The sequence below is a fragment of the Emys orbicularis genome, chromosome 1, assembly GCF_028017835.1.
Source record: "Emys orbicularis isolate rEmyOrb1 chromosome 1, rEmyOrb1.hap1, whole genome shotgun sequence".
NCBI lineage: Eukaryota > Metazoa > Chordata > Testudines > Emydidae > Emys > Emys orbicularis.
The window spans coordinates 27195129-27213441 of NC_088683.1; the positions used below are offsets into that span (position 1 = coordinate 27195129).

At 41.2% G+C, this 18313-nt stretch overlaps 1 protein-coding gene across 1 annotated transcript in view; it reads right to left on the bottom strand.

The window, feature by feature from the left end:
• The window catches only part of PTPN12 (protein tyrosine phosphatase non-receptor type 12), a 141651-nt gene that overhangs the window by 61777 nt on the left and 61561 nt on the right, over positions 1 to 18313 (bottom strand). Inside the window, exons 2-5 of the mRNA XM_065411744.1 lie at positions 17508 to 17616; positions 4313 to 4389; positions 2000 to 2095; positions 662 to 700 (exon numbers count right to left, since the gene is read on the bottom strand). Of these exons, the coding sequence (XP_065267816.1) occupies positions 662 to 700; positions 2000 to 2095; positions 4313 to 4389; positions 17508 to 17616 (321 nt within the window). The remainder of the gene's footprint in view (positions 1 to 661; positions 701 to 1999; positions 2096 to 4312; positions 4390 to 17507; positions 17617 to 18313) is intronic.

Below are 18313 nucleotides of genomic sequence, written 5' to 3' on the forward strand. Positions count from 1 at the left end.
TTTTTTTAAATTTTTTTTTTAAAGCCTCGTGATCTTTTGGAGCCGGATTCAAATTTTTTTTTTTAAATGCACAGGGTTAGCAATAGTGGTTGCACAGAGTTTCCCTGTGGCACTGGAAAATACTCACTAAGCTAGGAAGCATGACAGAGCAATATCAGCCCTTCCTGTCTCCTCATCTGACAAGGGATTCTTATGGACTCAAAAATCAAGATTCCTTATTTGATGAATGGGCCTTTTTATGCCTAAAACTGCACTAGGAGCATGATAATCTCCACAGTGAGAAGACCAGCAGTACAGCTACCATTAGTTTATTTTAATTCATAGGGATCCTTTTATAACTGAAAATAAATATTAGCTTGGAGTCTATTCAGGTTGTACCTGGCTAGCACCGTGGTATAGTTACCAGAAAACAGCTGCTTTCTAGAATGAAAAAGTGGCCAAATTCACTGATTTTCTATGCATATTGACACAACTTGGCTCATGGAAGTAGGTTTGTGAACTCTCTCCATAAAGAATGACAAGAATAAAGGCTCTTTTACTCAGTGCAATTGAGCTACATTTGTAGTTACTGACTTTACGTAAAAAGTCTCAATAATTAAAACATTGTCCTTGCAAGTGGGGCTGCAATATTTATTCATATGTCTGTTTTGAGCATACATACCCGTCCCATTTCAAACTCTCGACAGGCCATTACAATTATCTGAAAAAGGAAGAAATATATAACTACAGGAAGTTAACATTTTAACATCTTTCACGAAAGTTCAGAACTTTGCCATCTGAGAAAGTGCTCAGACTCTTTGACTGCCTATTACTGAAGTGTTTAAACCTCTGTTAAAATCTAAATACAAGTTATGCATATTAAGAATTGCACACATGCAGATGTACTTTTAATATTAACAATTTAAATACTAAACACTGAGTCCGAATTTTTATCACTTACAGCTAATCTACTCAAATAGCAATAGTAATTTCTTACATCCATCAGTTATTTGTATTCATTGCCATCCCAATGTTTTTAAATTAACAGTGAGAGATGTCAGTCTATAAGAGTTATATACTTAAGTTCTTACATAGATTGACAAGTTGTGATTGACCTTGCCCTTTATACACAATGTATGTGGTTATATGCTTTGCAAGCAAACACAGCCATAGTTGGCTTAATTAAATTGCCTGGAAAGAACCAGGACAGATTTTTACACGGATCATACATAATTAAAGAAATAATATTCAAAATTTTAAAATGTAACTTACTGCTATTTTTCATGAAGTTGTGTGTATTACCTTAAACCTCTAGATAGGAAATCTTTAAAATGTTAAGCTATTCATTGTACTATAGAGTAACATCAAGATTCCCCAGTCACTAAATCACTTTTAATTGGTAAATATTAAAATTGAATATTTTAAATTTTCTTGTGTTATGAAAATTTATGAATGATAAAGTTGTACCCTTATGAAAGGCTCATGAATTAGTAGGAAAGAGATGAGTTTCATAGTACTAAAGCTTCCACTTAATTCATTACAACAGTGCAAAACTATATCACTACATGAATTCTAAGAGAAAGACTACTCCTAAGCTCACTCTCTCGCTCTCTCTTTTTTTTTTATTTTTAAATGTTTGAACCATTATTTCTGAAACCGATTGTGTCAGTCCATACTAGACTAACTAGAGTGGTAAACCCTATTCCAGGAAAATGATTAATGATGCATTTGAGCTGTTTGTATACAATAAAATAATTTTATTGGCAATATTTAAATTTAATGTTTTCCCACAATTTTCATTCATACTATAAAAAACAAGTTCTGTTTCAACCCTGTAGGTCATTACGATTTTAGCCAGTCTGTAGAATTTTTGGTGGAAGTCCAAGCTGCTCAATTTTTGTAAACATTCCTTTGTGCCAACAGCTTCAATAGACTCTGAAAATGCATTCTTAGTTGTTCAATATTCATCACTATGTATGTATGTATGTAACAAGTTTAAAAAGAGAAGTAGGGAACTTACTGCAACATTGTACTCCCATATCATCCTCCAGAAATCTATTACAGTGTTTGCTAATGGTCCCTGGGTAGCAACATATGCTTGTGGCCCATGTACTCCCTAAAATTGCAAAAAAAAGAGAAACAGCCGAATGTTCACAAGAGAAGTCTGGTTGTATTGGATAAAAAAAAAAATCTCTATTTCATAATTTAAATGTAAATCTAGAATCTCTTTTCTGTGTCCTCCTTTCACAAACTCATATTTTGTTCCATATCCAAAAGATGGCAAAAATAGCCTCCACCACATTTCCAAACAGCTAACTTGATGTAAAAGAAGGGGTAAGACAATGGGAATTTTACAAGGGTATGTCTACGCTGCAGCTGGGAGCTGCCTTCCAGCCAGGGTAGATGGATATGTGCTCATGCCACACACACTAACACTCACAAACTAGCAGAGTGGATACTCCAGCACATGCTAGCCACCCAATAACAAGCCCACCTAACTTGACGCATCTGAGCTCAGGTGGCTAGCTTGTGCTGCAACATCCACCCTGCTATTTTTAATGCGCTAGCTCAAGGAGAGCTAGAACATGTCCATTTACTCAGGCTGGTTGAGATGCTCCCAGCTTCAGTGTAGACGGACCCCTATTGGCTTCAAATGGACCAGGATTTCACAGTTGTAAGTTCTTACATTATTATGCCAGCATAAAAAAAATTAAGACCGAGGAGTTTAGTAAATTTTTTTTTTTTTTTAAAGGAAAGTTTGTATAGAAATTCCAATTCTGCAATATTTCCCTTGCTTTATAAGATTTGTTAAAAATGAAAAAAAAATACTTTATATTTAAATCTGACAGTATGCTTCATATTAAATTTGCCCACCAAACAAAGTTCTAGGAAAACATGCACAATTATTTACATAAGAATGGCCATACTGAGTCAGACCAAAGGTCAATTTAGCCCAATATCCTCACTTCCAATAGCATCCAACGCCAGATACTTCAGAATCAATTAAAAGAACAGGGCAATTTTCAAGTGATCTATCATCCTCTGTGGACCAGTCCCAGCATCTGGCACTGAGTCTTAGGGACACTCAGAGAATGGGGTTGCATGCTTGACCGTCTTGGCTAGTAATCATTGATTGATCTATCTCCATGAATTTATCCAATTCATTTTGCAACCCAGTTATAATTTTTTTAATACTACTAGTGTTTAAATTTCTTCTTTTAACTAGTGTTACATTTCAAAGCTCAATTTTTCAATTTATAAGTTATTCAAGACAGTTTTAGTCAGAATATCTTTATTTTTAAGTCAAAAGCAAATATTCCCAGACAATGAACATAAAAATTTGACTGAACTTCGAAATATTTGTTAAAAATTTCTCAAATCAAATTTACGCCCAAGTAGTGAAACTTTTTTTTAAAAAAAGCAAGAATTAGAGATTAAAAGCATGCCCGCTGAAGAAAAGTGGATCAGAGTTCCAGAAAAACTTAACTATGTCACTTCAGATCATACAGACAAAAGGCAAAGCATAACAACATCCTACCATGATTCTACTACCTGAAAAGTAGGTTTTCGGAAAGAATGCTACTTTTATTGTATTAAAATAAGCCCCCCCCCCCAATAGTGATCAAATATTTGCTAAACATTGGAAGATCCGTATATAAATAATATTCTATATCTACCATCTCCATGCAGTGGTGAGCCTTTGCAAAGGCTCAAATATTCTATAATATTCTATAATAAATATGCAAATTATGTATATACATAATATTTTTTATCTTAAAATATCCTATCATTTTCCTGTGAGCAGTTTTTCTTATAAATGTTACCTGGAAGTACACCTCTACCCCGATATAATGCGACCCGATATAACACGAATTCGGATATAATGCGATAAAGCAGCGCTCTGGGGGGGCGGGGCTGCGCACTCCAATGGATCAAAGCAAGTTCGATATAATGCAGTTTCACCTATAACGTGGTAAGATTTTTTGGCTCCCGAGGACAGCGTTATATCGAGGTAGAGGTGTATATCTCAACAGAATGACAGATCTGCAGTTTTACTGCACTGAAATAGTGATAGGTTAGCCAATTCCGAACTAAATTTTTTTTTTTTAAATAAAAGTACAATGTATAGTATAAAGTAACATTAGACATTAACTCATTTAAAGTATACACCAACATGTTTGAAAATTAAATAAAATTATGCCGACTGGAAATGTTCTATAGTAAGATTTGAGTTCTTATTTCATAAGTTTGTAAAATATTAGCGATTAAAATTGCATTTCTATGAAATCAAAACTCCAAAGGTATTTTAATGTAGTCAGATGTTAATACATACCTTAATAAAATTTGCATTGATATAGTCTGAATCTTGCGGGAGTGTTTTTAAAGTCAGTTTAACTCGGCTGTGGTCAACTAAAAGAAGATAGTTTTTTAGTGAAAAATTATAGCATGTGTTAAGATATATCTATTACATAAATAAAAGTGTTGCTTGATGCAGCAAATTAATTAACAAAATGTTTCTTAAGATGCATAATAGTTTCTAGCAGATACTAGTCAGTCAATGAAATTAGCAATATCTGAATAAGCTAATTTAGGTGGGAAAGGGCAGGAAAGACCTACAACCTAATAACTCCAATTTGTCAACATTAAGCAAAAATTTAATACAATATTAAATATAACAATACTTATATCTATACAAGCTTTTATATAGAGCTTTTCCTCTGTAGATCTCAAAGTATCATTAACCCAGTTTTACAGATGGGAAACTGAGGAAGAAATAGCTAGAGTGACTTGCCCAAGGTCATCCAGTAGATCAGCGGCACAGCTGGGAATAGAACCCAGGACTCTATTCTTAAAGTCTCACATAGTCTGGGTTAGATTTAAAGGATATTTGCAGTCACAGTTAAGGGCACCTACTCTAGGTTCCCAGCTAATTAGCCATCACATTTCTTGGGAAGGTTTCAGAGTAGCAGCCGTGTTAGTCTGTATCCACACACAAAAAACAGGAGTACTTGTGGCACCTTAGAGACTAACAAATTTATTTGAGCATGTCTCCCTCCTAACTGGGGTTTTTCCCTGCCTCATACAGTGATATTCCCAGCAAGCCAGACTGCCTAAATAGGCCAGCAGTTTCACTTTGTTTTCTCTTCAAAGGCTACAAGCAACTGTAATGGCCAGCAGTTATAAGTTACCACACAGCCCTTTATAAGCAAGCACATTTATTTTTAAGGTGAAAACATTACAGAGAAAATGTATTAAAAACAATAAAAGAACCACATACATCCTAATAAGCTTACCAGAGATCACTCCCCAGCTACAGCAGGGGCTCTGGTAGGAGTCAGTCCTTCAAACCCCACAAAAAGTGTTTTTTTCCCCTGTGATTACAAGTTCATAACAGCTTTAGTTCAGAACTAGCCCACCCTCCCCCAAAATAAGTTACCGTATATACTCGTTCATAAGCCAAATATTTTTGGTAAAAACGTGACGCATCAAAGAGCGGGGGTCGGCTTATAAACAGGTCTACACCAAAATTTGATGATTTTAAACTCTATGGAATCATTGAATTGAATATTTAATACATTGTTGTTTTGTTTACCTGGAGCGTGTGCAGGCATGGAGCCCCTCAGCTCCCTGTGGCCGTGGTCCACCGTTCCCAGCTAATGGGAGCTGCGGGAAGTGGCACCACTTCCCGCAGCTCCCATTGGCTGGGAACGGCAAACAGCGGCCACTGGGAGCTGAGGGGCTCCGTGTCTGTGAACGCTCCAGGTAAACAAAACATCCCAACCCGCCAGCGGCTTACCCTGGCGGGCCGGGAGCCAAAGTTTTCCAACCCCTGAAATATAGGGTCGGCTTATGAAAGGGTCATACAGTTTTTGCTATTTTTACCTATCCATTTTGGGGGGTTGGCTTATAAATGAATGGGCTAATGAATGAGTATATATGGTCATTTTTCCTTTATACAGCTTGGGTCTTTGATTTTGAGTCTCCAGTAACAGGTAATCAGCAGACAACGGCTCACTCCTCAGGACACAGCTTCAAAAGGCTGGGTTTTTGCATTACTGGAAGTGGGGAATTTACATTCATCTTGAGATTTCTCCAGTCAAACCTCTTGACACTTGTTCCAGACAACAATGGACTTCTGGGACAAACATGGTTCACTACAGTCCTCTGAATTTCTTAACACTTCCAAGGGTTCATCTCACATTTCTCCCCGAGAGATTACATAGAATCCCGGCCCACAATAACCTTTGCATGTAATACAATGGACTCCAAAGATACTTAAACTTAATTCAACAAGGGTTTTTGAGGATATAGCAGGAAATTGCCATATCTGTCACAATTGATATTGTCTGTTAGGAAACTAGGAGTAACAAAGTTATTATTTGCCTCTTAAAAGGAAAATATGGCAACACATTCCCAACACAGAGTGCTAAACACTGACAAGGAAATGCAGCTGGTTGAGAAGACCAGATGCTGATCATGTGAACTATAGTAGGAGGTACTGAGTGTGGCCTGGGAGAACAGTATGCAACAGAAACTAGATGAGACAGCATTTAGGCAGTTTCTTAGCATATTTTGTCTTTGGAAAAAGCATATACCAAGAGGTAGGAGGAAAAAGCCTTTGAAAGCAAACTCTGGGATAAATATCCAAGGGCTCAGGTTCCCTCTCCCTACCCAGTTTTCAATAGAGCATTCCAACTGACTTCCGGATTGCTACAACCTATTTAGAAATTGCTAGCCAAGGGCATTTCAACCAGAAACACCAATAATATACTAGATGCTCGGTGAAGTACTCAAGTAGCATGCAATATATCAGAAGTAGAATTTCCACATAAGCTTTTAAAGCAAAATTCAACCAACATTGCCAATTTTTTGTTTTGGATAGAAACAAAGGGAAACAATGGAAACATTTTAATTAACACTATAAATCTCTGGTTTACACCTAAAACAGAATATTTTTTTCAGCTTGTCTTGCCTTTTATATTTAGCAGGCATCTACTCAGATGTTCATGTATTTGAACGGTTTTGTATTTGTTGTATGAACCATAAGCAACTGAGCCTTCAGCATAAAGTAAGTAATTCAGTCACAAAGCTTTGGTGACCAGAAAGTGTTGTGATTGAACAATTGTGCAAGATTAGTATAACAGCCAGATATTTTGTTTTAAGTACTCTAAGTTACTGAACTCTTTGAAGCACACATTCAGCTCTGTTTAGGGACTGAGGATATGCTGATATTGCTCCATAAGAACCATCATATTCAAGTGGTTTATTTACAAGTACACATTTTAAGCTAAGAATTTCAGCCGTGAAGCTTCTTTCTCTAGAGACAGATACACTAATGAAAATTTGCCCAGTGATGCAGCAGCTCTCTCCATCTACTGAGGAACCTTAGTAATCTTTCTAGTTTGTCGCTTGGATATTTTATGATTCAGGAAAGCTATAGGTCTTGAAGTATAGTCAAAGTTAGTGAATTCTATTGCAGTGTCATTACTGTGATTATTAAGGGGATACCAGAAAGTTAATCCTTTTTAGGTACTATGGAAAAAAAAATAAACTAATCCTGCTCAGTAACAGTCAGTATACTTAGTTGACACTTTCAGTATAACACAAGTAAAGAGACAAACATTAACATTCTTCAACTGAATATAGCAAATACGTCTGTAGGTAATCCATGTTATTTGCCAATTGTTCATTCCATTTGATTGTGATGCTTCATAATTATTATTTGACATTCCCATTAATACAATATTGAATAATAAATCCTGTTTTAGGTTGTTTCAAACTTACTCTAAATCAAAAACAGTGTTCTAGAGTGGAGTCTGTCCTTGGAGTCTAAGCTCAGGCAACATTGTTACTGACTTTCAGTTTGGCTGTGGCCTGGGATTAGCATTAGGTCATTTGCAACTGAAAAAAAATAGGCTTGTGCCCCCCCCACACCCCCCCTCAGAATATAGAAAGGAGACTTGAAACTTAAAACAAGCCTTTTTAAAAAAATACGCATTAGAAATTCATATCCTGTCTACCCTATTTTCCCCAAAGACACTATGGATGGCCGGAGATTTAGGAGGTATTTTTTGTATCTTGTAGGGTATTTTTAAATTAGAGGATTTGCATGAAAAGTGGATCTTTGTTTCTGCTCTTGTGGCTCACTCCCCAGCAAAAAAGGGGAGATCGTGCTCTCCATAGCAATTAACTGTGAGGTCAAAAGAGTATTAAGTCTTCAAGTGGAGAATAAGCATCAGTAGCAAGACAACCCATAAGGAAGGAAGACCCTGTTTTCAGCCAAGGTCAGCATAGGGATGCTGACCCATCCCCTCCACACCAGAAGACTGGAAGAGAGGGGAGACTATTTAGGTCCACAATGGTGCAAGAAAAGCCCTCTCTCACCTGGACTAGGCAGAACAGCAGGAACTAAAGCACTTTGTTCTCCCATGATGCCATGTACACATACAAAATGGGAAAGGAATGCCTAAGAAGGAGTACTGCAGAAAGGGATCTGGGGGTCATAGTGGACCACAAGCTAAATATGAGCCAACAGTGTAACACTGTTGCAAAAAAGCGAACATCATTCTGGGATGTATTAGCAGGAGTGTTGTAAGCAAGACATGAGAAGTGATTCTTCCGCTCTGCTCCGCACTGATTAGGCCTCAGTATTGTGTCCAGTTCTGGGTGCCACATTTGAGGAAAGATGTGGACAAATTGGAGAAAGTCCAGAGAAGAGCAACAAAAATGATTAACCGCCTAGAAAACATTACTAGAAAAAAAACTGGATTTGTTTAGTCTGGAAAACAGAAGACTGAGAGGGGACATGATAACAGTTTTCAAGTACATAGAAGGTTGTTACAAGGAGGAGGGAGAAGAATTGTTTTTCACCTCTGAGGATAGGACAAGAAGCAATGGGCATAAATTGCAGAAAGGGAGGTTTAGGATGGACATTAGGAAAAACTTCCTGTCAGGGTGGTTAAGCACTGGAATAAATTGCCTAGGGAGGTTGTGGAATCTCCATCATTGGAGATTTTTAAGAGCAGGTTAGACAAACACCTGTCAGGAATGGTCTAGATAATACTTAGTCCTGCTTTGAGTGCAGATGACTGGACTAGATGACCTCTCGAGGTCCGTTCCAGTCCTATGATTCTATGAAGTAGCAGATTGGTGAGAACAGCAAAAGGGGGGAAGAGACCCCCTCCCAAGCAGCAGAAGCAGAAAAGGAGAGAGTTTCAGCTCATTGGTGTGGGGCTGTAACAAACAGGAAGGGGGGTGTCCCCCCCCCACCTTCCTGCTGGTCATAGCAGGCATGTTAGAGCCGATGGAGTAGGGAGTTCCAAACCCAGCTCATGGGGGACCAAGCGGAGCTTGAGGGGCCACGGGAAACCAGGGGGTAGGATTCTTGCTGCATGGGCAAGGGGTTGGACACAGGACCACAGCTGGCAGATCCCAGGGTGGTCTGCATCTACCAAATGGATACCCCTTTACTGGGAAGTAACACAGATCTGAAGGGAAGCAAACACACCCTGTGGTGAACTAGCTGAGTATGGGGGCAGGGATGCCAACAGAGAATTGATTCAAGTTGTCTGGGCAGTTGCTTCCGAAGTTGTTTCTGCAGTACTACAAGGCTTACAAGGTGTAATGGGTTGCTCAGAGCTAGGACACTTTCACAGATTCATAGATTCTAGGACTGGAAGGGACCTCGAGAGGTCATCGAGTCCAGTCCCCTGCCCTCATGGCAGGACCAAATACTGTCTAGACCATCCCTGATAGACATTTATCTAACCTACTCTTAAATATCTCCAGAGATGGAGATTCCACAACCTCCCTAGGCAACTTGAACAAACGGACTGCAAGAGAGGAGAGCGACATGACTGGCCGTGGTGAGTTTTATCAGCACCAAATACAGGTTGCAGGGTCAGGGTGTTAAAGTGAGTCCCTTCCATCCAAAGATGCAATAGGTGTCTGTAGGGGGGACCTCAGTGAGGTTCAAGGAACTTGCTCCCACCTAGGTCCCCGGAGAGGAAAAGTGGGCGAGATGGGAAGGTGGTCTCTTACCCCCTCCCTCCAAGAGGGCAGGAGACACTGAACCTAGTGGAGTAGCAGAACAAGCAAACAGGCTATGTGGGGATCTGGTCTCCTAAGAGCTGTGTTGGAGATGTCTGGAGTACACACACCTTCTACAGAAGTTATGGCATTACACAGCCTTCAGTTGTTGCAGCAGCTGGGAGCTTCCATGGGTGAGGGAGGTCTGGAAGTGGTTTTAATGGAAACCCAAGCTCCAGCTTGGGAGACAGGTGATCATCACATGAGGCAGACTGCTCACCAGGGGGCAGAAGCCCTTAAGGGGGGGAGGGGGCGGCTGATGTATGAGAACCCTACAACTCACCCACTGATTGGGAACGTGAATTCCCAGGACAGAATTGCTTTCCCAGGGGCAACTGGTGAGGAACAGGGCACTGAGGATGCCAGTCATGAGTATGGTTATGCTGGGGTGGCTGACCCAATGGGAGTTCACTTTCTCAGCACAACTAAAGATAAAATGTTGAGAGGTGACTTTGTAGACATCTCACTGTTGCACAGGGAGGTGCTGACAGAGAGTAAGTTGGGGCAAAGCAAGTAGGGCAATGAAATGCCCAAGCAGCCACAGGTGACTAGAACATGGGAAAACTGTGAAGCTGCCTTCCTGATCTATGTGGGCTTTTTGCAGAGGCTTACCTAGATAGCACTGTTCAAATATATGGATATAATCAGGTGCACATATCGTACGTTATGGGGCATGGCTTGGTTTATCTATGAGGAACATTTTAGATTGTGGGCAGCAACACAAACCAGTGGGACATACCACATCATGAGGTTAGAGTAGATGACACCACAGGCTGGTTTCCATACTGACAGTTCATTCTGCAGTAAGCCCACCAGAAGCCTGAGGCTCATAATGACATTTGCTGGGCATTTAATGAAAGTAGTTTTCGTAGCATCTGAAAATTTAGGCATGCTTGCAAAATGTGCTTTAGAGCCACAAAGCCTGCAATTACCACAGCAACTGTGGAAGGCTGCAGTAGCGAAACAGAATGGATGGGTAAGTCAGGTGCTGCCCACAGATCCCTGGGGGCCAGAGCAAGGTATGGGGGCCAAGGCACAGGAAGGGTGGGGGTGAGCTAAAAATGGGGGGCTGGACAAAAAGTGTCATCTCCAATTAAGCTGGAGGAGTTAAGTGTCCCTTTGGGATTATGCTAACAAGATAGATGGGGCATATTTGTGGGATGGGTTTACTGAGGGATTTAGGATCCCCTTTACAGGGGAAATAAGTCATTATGTCCAAAAATTTGAAGCCCTTAGTGACAATGGGTCATATTGTAAAGAAAAAGATTACACAAGAATTAAAGAATAGGGTAACAGGGCCATGCAATCATCTACCGATACAGAACATGTGGATTTCTCCCCTGAACTTGGTCCCTAAGGAAGTTCCAAGTGAATATCATTTAATTCACCACCTGTGATACTCATGGGGTAGCTCCGTTAACAATGGAATAGACCCAGACTTGTGGTCTGTGCACATGGTTAGGTCTTATGGCCCCAGGTCACTGATGGCCAAGTGTGATATCAAGTCTGCTTGTCGACCGCTACCAGTGCATCCTTCCAACTTTGAAACAGAAACCCAAAATGTTAAAGGATAATATTATTTTGATAAAGTTATGTCCATGGGATGGGCAATATCCTGTTTGGCATTTGAGAAATTTAGTACAATGCTACACAGGGCTGTGATGCTGGCAGGTAGTGCATAACTTAGGTGTCTTTATACATGGGCAGGGTAAATTTGGATGAGTGTGTTAGCCTGATGAACAACTTTCAGGCACTAGCTAAAAAACTGGGGGTACCCCAGAAGAGGGGAAAAAAAACAGAGGGGCCTTCCACAACGCTGACCTATGTAGGTATATAAACTCCCTTAGGATAAGCTTCTGGAGCTATTGGGCTTGATCAGGAGAGGTAGGGGGCCATAAAAGTTACACTCCACGAGCTACAATCTGTTAATTGGGCATCTTAACTTTGCCTGCCAAGTGGCAGTCCTGGGTCTGGATGCTGCAAGCAAGGCACAGAATGCCTCTGCAAGCAGAGACAGACCTCACCATTTTCTAAGCGTTACTAGAGAGATAAAGGAGGATTTGGGGGGTTGGGAACAGTTTCCAAGCCATTTTAATGCAGTGTCATTGTAGAGGGAGGAATGGATACTTGCAGATGGTTTAAAGATACCCCAAAACCTGTACCTCCCAAGTCATCTGAGTGTGTTTTACCAAGACAGGTCATGCACCCCAAAATGACCCTTCATATGAATACAAATAGGGATACCACAGAATAAAACATTTTTGGAACATTTTCTCATTTGGTTGCAGTGGTCATTTGGGGAACAGAGTTTGCTAATAAAAGCGTCTATTTCTGGTCTGACAACATGGTGGTGATATATGTTGTCAGTTACTGGTCCTCCAGATCACAGAGTTATGAGGTATGTAAAGGCATTTGTACTACATTTAAGTTTTAATATCTGTTTCTCTTCCAGACACATGCCCAGGGTTGATAATATATCAGATGCATTGTCTCATTTTCAGATGGACAGATTCTGGTAGCCAGCATCAGAAGCCAGCAAGGAACCCAAATAGATGCTGCTAGCACTACGGAACCTTGGTGTATGACAACTGTCATTGTAGTGCAGAGATAGGTGGCTCTGTGAACATTGCAGAGCTACAAAAGAAGTCTTAATGATTTTGTTCAATTTCAGGAGCAAAAGGGCATGTTACCCATATAGCCCATAATGGACGAACGAGTGCTGCAGTACATGGTGTCATTAGCAACCTGGCAACTGGCATCATCAACCATCTCCACTCACCTACCGGTCCTTACGTTGGTCAATAGGCTGAATGGTTACTCAGATTCTTGTAGTGCATTTTTAGTTTTGAGACCATCCTGCTAGAAACTTCCAGGCACCAGCCCTAAGGAAGATACATGCCGTCCCATCACTGTTACTGTGCTTAAGGATCTGGTGTGGAACGTAAAGCCCACACATCATTGTGGACAAGAGGTAGGCTTATTCAGGGTGGCATTTCTGTTAGCACATTTTGGAACTTTTAGGATCAATGAACTAGTACCTGGGTTCTATAGGGACTCTTCTGGAAGGGCTATGGAATTGAGGGATATACACTGGGAGGGACGATTGGTCATATTAACTTTGAGGGAGTCAAAGATAGTTTCAGTAGGTCAAAGATAGATCAAGGAGGTGGGGTGAATCCATTATTCTACAGGAGGGGGATGAGCCTGGGATCTGCCCTGTGGAGACTGAGGGCATATCTGGCATTAAGGCCAGGGAGGGATGTGCCCCCTCATGATTCATGGTGACGGGAGTCCCCTCACAACGTACCAGTTTGTTACAGTTTTAAGGTGGGGTCTGATGAAGTTGGGACTTCCAGCACGAGTTTGGTTCACTCATTCAGGATTGGGGCAGCAACAGCAGCAGCCTAGCTGGGTCTGAGAGCTAGTGCAACTCAGGCAATTAGGTGTTGACACTCTGAAGCATACAGAATGTACGTGAGACCCCCAGGTGGGGAAATCAGTGTTAATTTTCCTTTGTGTTTGTATTCCAGATGTTGGCAAATGAGCCACACAGACATTGGTGTGGATCTGCGGGCACAATATTGTTTACTGGGCGCATAGACAGACTTTCAAGTTGCCTGGAGGTTGCAGCTAGACCTCAGTGGTGAAGCAGCCCTAAGCTGGCATGGGAGGAGGGGGCATAAGAACATAAGAATAGCCATACTGGGTCAGACCAATGGTCCATCTAGCCCAGTATCCTGTCTTCCGACAGTGGCCAACACCAGGTGCTTTAGACGGACCAGCTGTTATGGGACCATGCATGTTATGGGACCAGCTGTTGTCCCTTCTGTACACTGTGGTGGCCCGTGAGCAGGCACCAGATATGATTTTTCCCCAAAGTGAACCACAATGATTTGGGAATGTGTAAAGGGGTGGACTTAATGATCAGAGCAAAGAGGGACTTGGGGCAGATCCTGGAACTTTTCCAGGAGTAAAAATTACTTGGTCAGACATGTTGCAATACAGGGTGTGGCAGGAAACTGTTAAGCCCCCTTGGGTTGACAAGGCTAGGAGCTATGTGAATAGGGAGGGGGCCAAATTCACATATGGCATGGGGGATTGGTAATTGCTCATCCAGACACAGTATAAGAGGCACCAGAATTATTCAGGGAGACTAAGGTCCACTTGTCAGCCTTAGGGTATAAGTAATTGATTATGGAATTACCTGCACTGTACACTTTTATCTGTCAGGTACTACCTGACATTTAGGAATAAAGTCGTAGTCTAGTCAAACCCCATCCAGTTTCATTATAGCCAAACAATGGCAAAGTCTCTGGGAGAAATGTTGAAATGTAACATTTTGGGGAAAATGGCAAACATCACAGCTGCAGAATTGCTGAGTTAATGGAGCATCACTCAAATGAGTGGGGCAGTTCACACCTCTTTGAGCTACTGTTTCAGGCTGTCTGGAACTCCAGAAGGAACACACTGCACTGGTTTATCTTTTTTGTTTTCCAGATTCTCTGTAACCCTTACAATTCCAGAAGCCTTTTTTTTTTTTTTAAAAATGAGAGCTGAGATCCTGGAGTACAATTCTGTAGGAGAGGGTGAATTCTGTGGCAAATTCTATGGATTACAGAATACACCAAACCCTGGATATATTAACACACATTTATGGTTCCAGTTTAGAGTTTAAAAATTGGTCCCTCTGGATAATTCATGTTCAACATTTTAAATTAAAACAGAATTTAAGGTAGTGTATTAAAAGCTGTGTAAGCAGCCTAAAATAAAACATGCACTGATTTGTTTAGGTTGGAACTAGAATAGAATATAGTAACGAGTATGTCATACATATACTTCTCTCTGGTGGCAAAAGCAGTTTCTGCAGAATTTAAAGACTGGCAAATGCTTTACAAAAATCTATTGCCTTTTATTCTCCTTTATGACAAAAGGATCCATAAGAGTTTTTCCCAAAAAAGTTTTCTGGTTTTTACTTCAATACCAACATAAAATCTTTTCTTCCCTAGTTCACTGAAGGACCTCCTGAATATTTGAAAATATTCTCACACCTCAACTGAGCAGGAATTGTACTTCTAGACTTCTGATTTTCCTGAATGCCACCAAATTCACCTGAGGTCTGCCGCGCTTTTCATATAGCTGTTGAACACTTAATTCAGTTCCCAACTCCCCTGCATACAGCTGTGTTCTGCAGAACTAATATGGGTATTTTTTCTAGTACATTTATATTTAAATAACTAAAAAGACAAACAAAGGCTCTAAGTGCCCAAGCACACCATTACCTCCAAAATTAAATCTAAGCGACGTTAAAATGATCATTCAACAGTGCACCAATTGACCAACCAGACATCTAACAAGACTTCTTTCCACCCCTTTATTGTTATAGGAAGCATACGTTTAGCCTTCTCCATAAGTTCCTATCAAAGATGACCTTCCAGACATGCTGAAAAGACATCAAATTTGGACTATTTCAGACCAAGGTGGGGAGCTGCAGACTCTTGGAGCCCTCACTATCTGTCAGCCACTGACAGACTGGAAAGATTTCTTTCTGCCCATGACATCAAGAGGTCTAGGGACTTAGAAACCATTAACCTTCTTGTGCCTCCCTGGCAGTTAATCTATATCATCATCTATCAATCATGGCACTACTCCAACTGAAACTCTTCTAGACAACTGTCACTTGTTCTGAAAATTCAATACAAAGAACCTCACTGCATTGGTCTCTGGCCTGTTTATGAATCACTTTCATTCATTCTCTGTTCATTAGCCCTGGACTATTGCTTTCCCTAAATGAGCATCCTAACCCTGTAGGTTGGCATCTGTGTTCAACACCTTCCACTCCAGAAGTGGTCAACAGATAGTTGCTATCCACAAAGGAATGACTGTTTCAGATAATGCCACACCTTCTTAGATATCTTCAGATATAAAATCATCGGTGGTATCCCAACTTCCTTCTACTGCACCAGAAAGATTTCAAATGGACTATTGGGGAAGTAGGCTAAGGGCACTACAACTTGACTTTCCACCACTGATCCTAGTGCCTGCAGCAACTCCACACTGTTCTTCTGATGAAGAATCAAAGCTTTGTCATTTTATCTTGTAGAGGCTGCTTATTAGGGCTTTTAATCTTGCTCCATGACCTACCAGCTCCTGCTAGACACTGACAGAACTCTTCTGGTTTATTACCTACTCACTGCTTATTGGGAAACTGCAAACCTCCGACACTGCCGGCCTGGCTGTTGTTTACAAATTAGCTCCAACCAGTCATCCAGGTAAGGGTGGACACCTGCCTTTTCTTTCAGTGCTGCAGCCAACACTATCATAATCTTGGTAATTGTACTTGTGGATGTAGCCAGTCCAAAAGGTAGGGCTTGTTGCTGAAAGTGCTGCCCCAGGATGGCAAACAGTAGAGATGAAGCATGGAAGTATACAAGATTCAGAGAACATAGAATGTACTCAAGTGCACTGATTGAATAATGGACTTTAAGGATTCCATGCTGAAAGCTGAGACTGAAGATGATGACAACCTTTTTTAAATTCAGAACTGGTTGCAGACCTAGCATCATTTCTGGAACAGCAAAGTATGAAATAAATCCCTGCACTTCTCTAACCTCCTGGGACTGGATTAATGGCCACTCTGTTCTCAAGATATGGTTTTTGTATCTGAGCTCTTTGCCACTTGCTTATGTTAGACCAACAAATGAATGAATTGCTGAAAGGGTTTACACTGAACCTATGTAAAAGTATGATTTTATGATACCTTTGTCATTCCATCCCATAAGCTCTTCTGCCAGGGACCAGGTCTTCCTATGTGTTTATATAGTGTCCAATACAATGGGGCACCAATCCTAACTGGGCGCTACCAAAATATAAAAACAAAACAAAAAAGACTCACCAGGGATTGAAATTTTCCCCCAAAAGCTCTTGGTCAGGGTTTAAATTTAGCCTGTGTATAAGAAGTATCTGTCATACCACAAACAAAGCCATATCCACAGTTTACATTGGTATGCCTTCACTTCCCACCCCAAATAAGTAATTTCTGATCCCCTTAAGGGAAGGGAGGGGGCATCAATGTTAGACACCCAAACCTGAATTAAATTTCAAGACTGAATTAATTTTGAGTAACAATGAATTTGGTGCTTGTGACGTGAAACGTGCTGGTTTGACAGGCCTGGAAACCAAAGTCCACTATTCACCGCAAGTTTGTTTTGGAAAGTAAAGTAATTTTAAAATAGAAACTAGGAGGCTGAAATAACCATATATACCAGGGCAACATTTCACTTTAAAGGCCGATTAAGAGAGTCCTGACAGCGAACCTTTATGCAGAGAATAATTTCCATCTAATTTAACTGTTCAACAGAATGTGACTAGTAAAACTGGGAAGGTACATTAACAAGGATAATTAACATTTTTCTTTGTTCTGTAGTAGAATCAAAACTTACATGGCAGTATGTCCTTATATCTGTTCTTTTTAACATTTTCTTCTTTTTCTCCAGTGACTGTTGGATAGATTTTTTCAGTTCTATATTTGGTTGATAATCTTCTTAACCTCTGAAATAAAGATGTTAAAGTTTAAGCAACGTTAACGTCTCAACATAATGAAAGCTTTGAGCAAATGAAGCACATCACTATTGTACTTGCAGCACATTGTACTTCAAAAACAAATCTATTCATAATTAAGGCTGTGAGTGTGTCATGAAGGTCATGGAAGTCATGGATTCTGTAACTTTCTGGGACCTCCAGGACTTCTGCAGTGGCCGGTGAGGCTGGCCCAGGGGCCGCCTGAGGAGCTCGGGCAGCCCTGGGCCAGCCGCATCAGCTGCGGCTGGGACAGTCTCAGGCCACGACCCCTTCTCCTCCCCCTCCCCCAGCAGCAGCAGGAGTTCAAGTGTGGGAGGGGGATCAGGGCTGGGGGTTGGGGCGCAGGAGGGGGTGAGGACTCTAGGCAGCGCTTACCTTGGGAGGCTCCCTGGAAGCGGTGACATGTCCCTCCCTCTCAGCTCCTAGCTCCGTGCGCTGCCTCCGCCTGTGGAGCCGGCACTTGGGGCGGGGGTAGCGCGTGGAGCTAGGAGCTGAGAGAGGGACATGTCGCCACTTCCAGGGAGCCTGCCAGGCCCACCAACCCCTCTATCCCATCCAGCACCAGCAGGAGTCCCGGACCACACGTTGCCCGCCCCCCCGCGAGCACCCGTGGCAAGATTTAGTCAGGGTTATATAGTACAAGTCATGGACAGGTCATGGGCTGTGA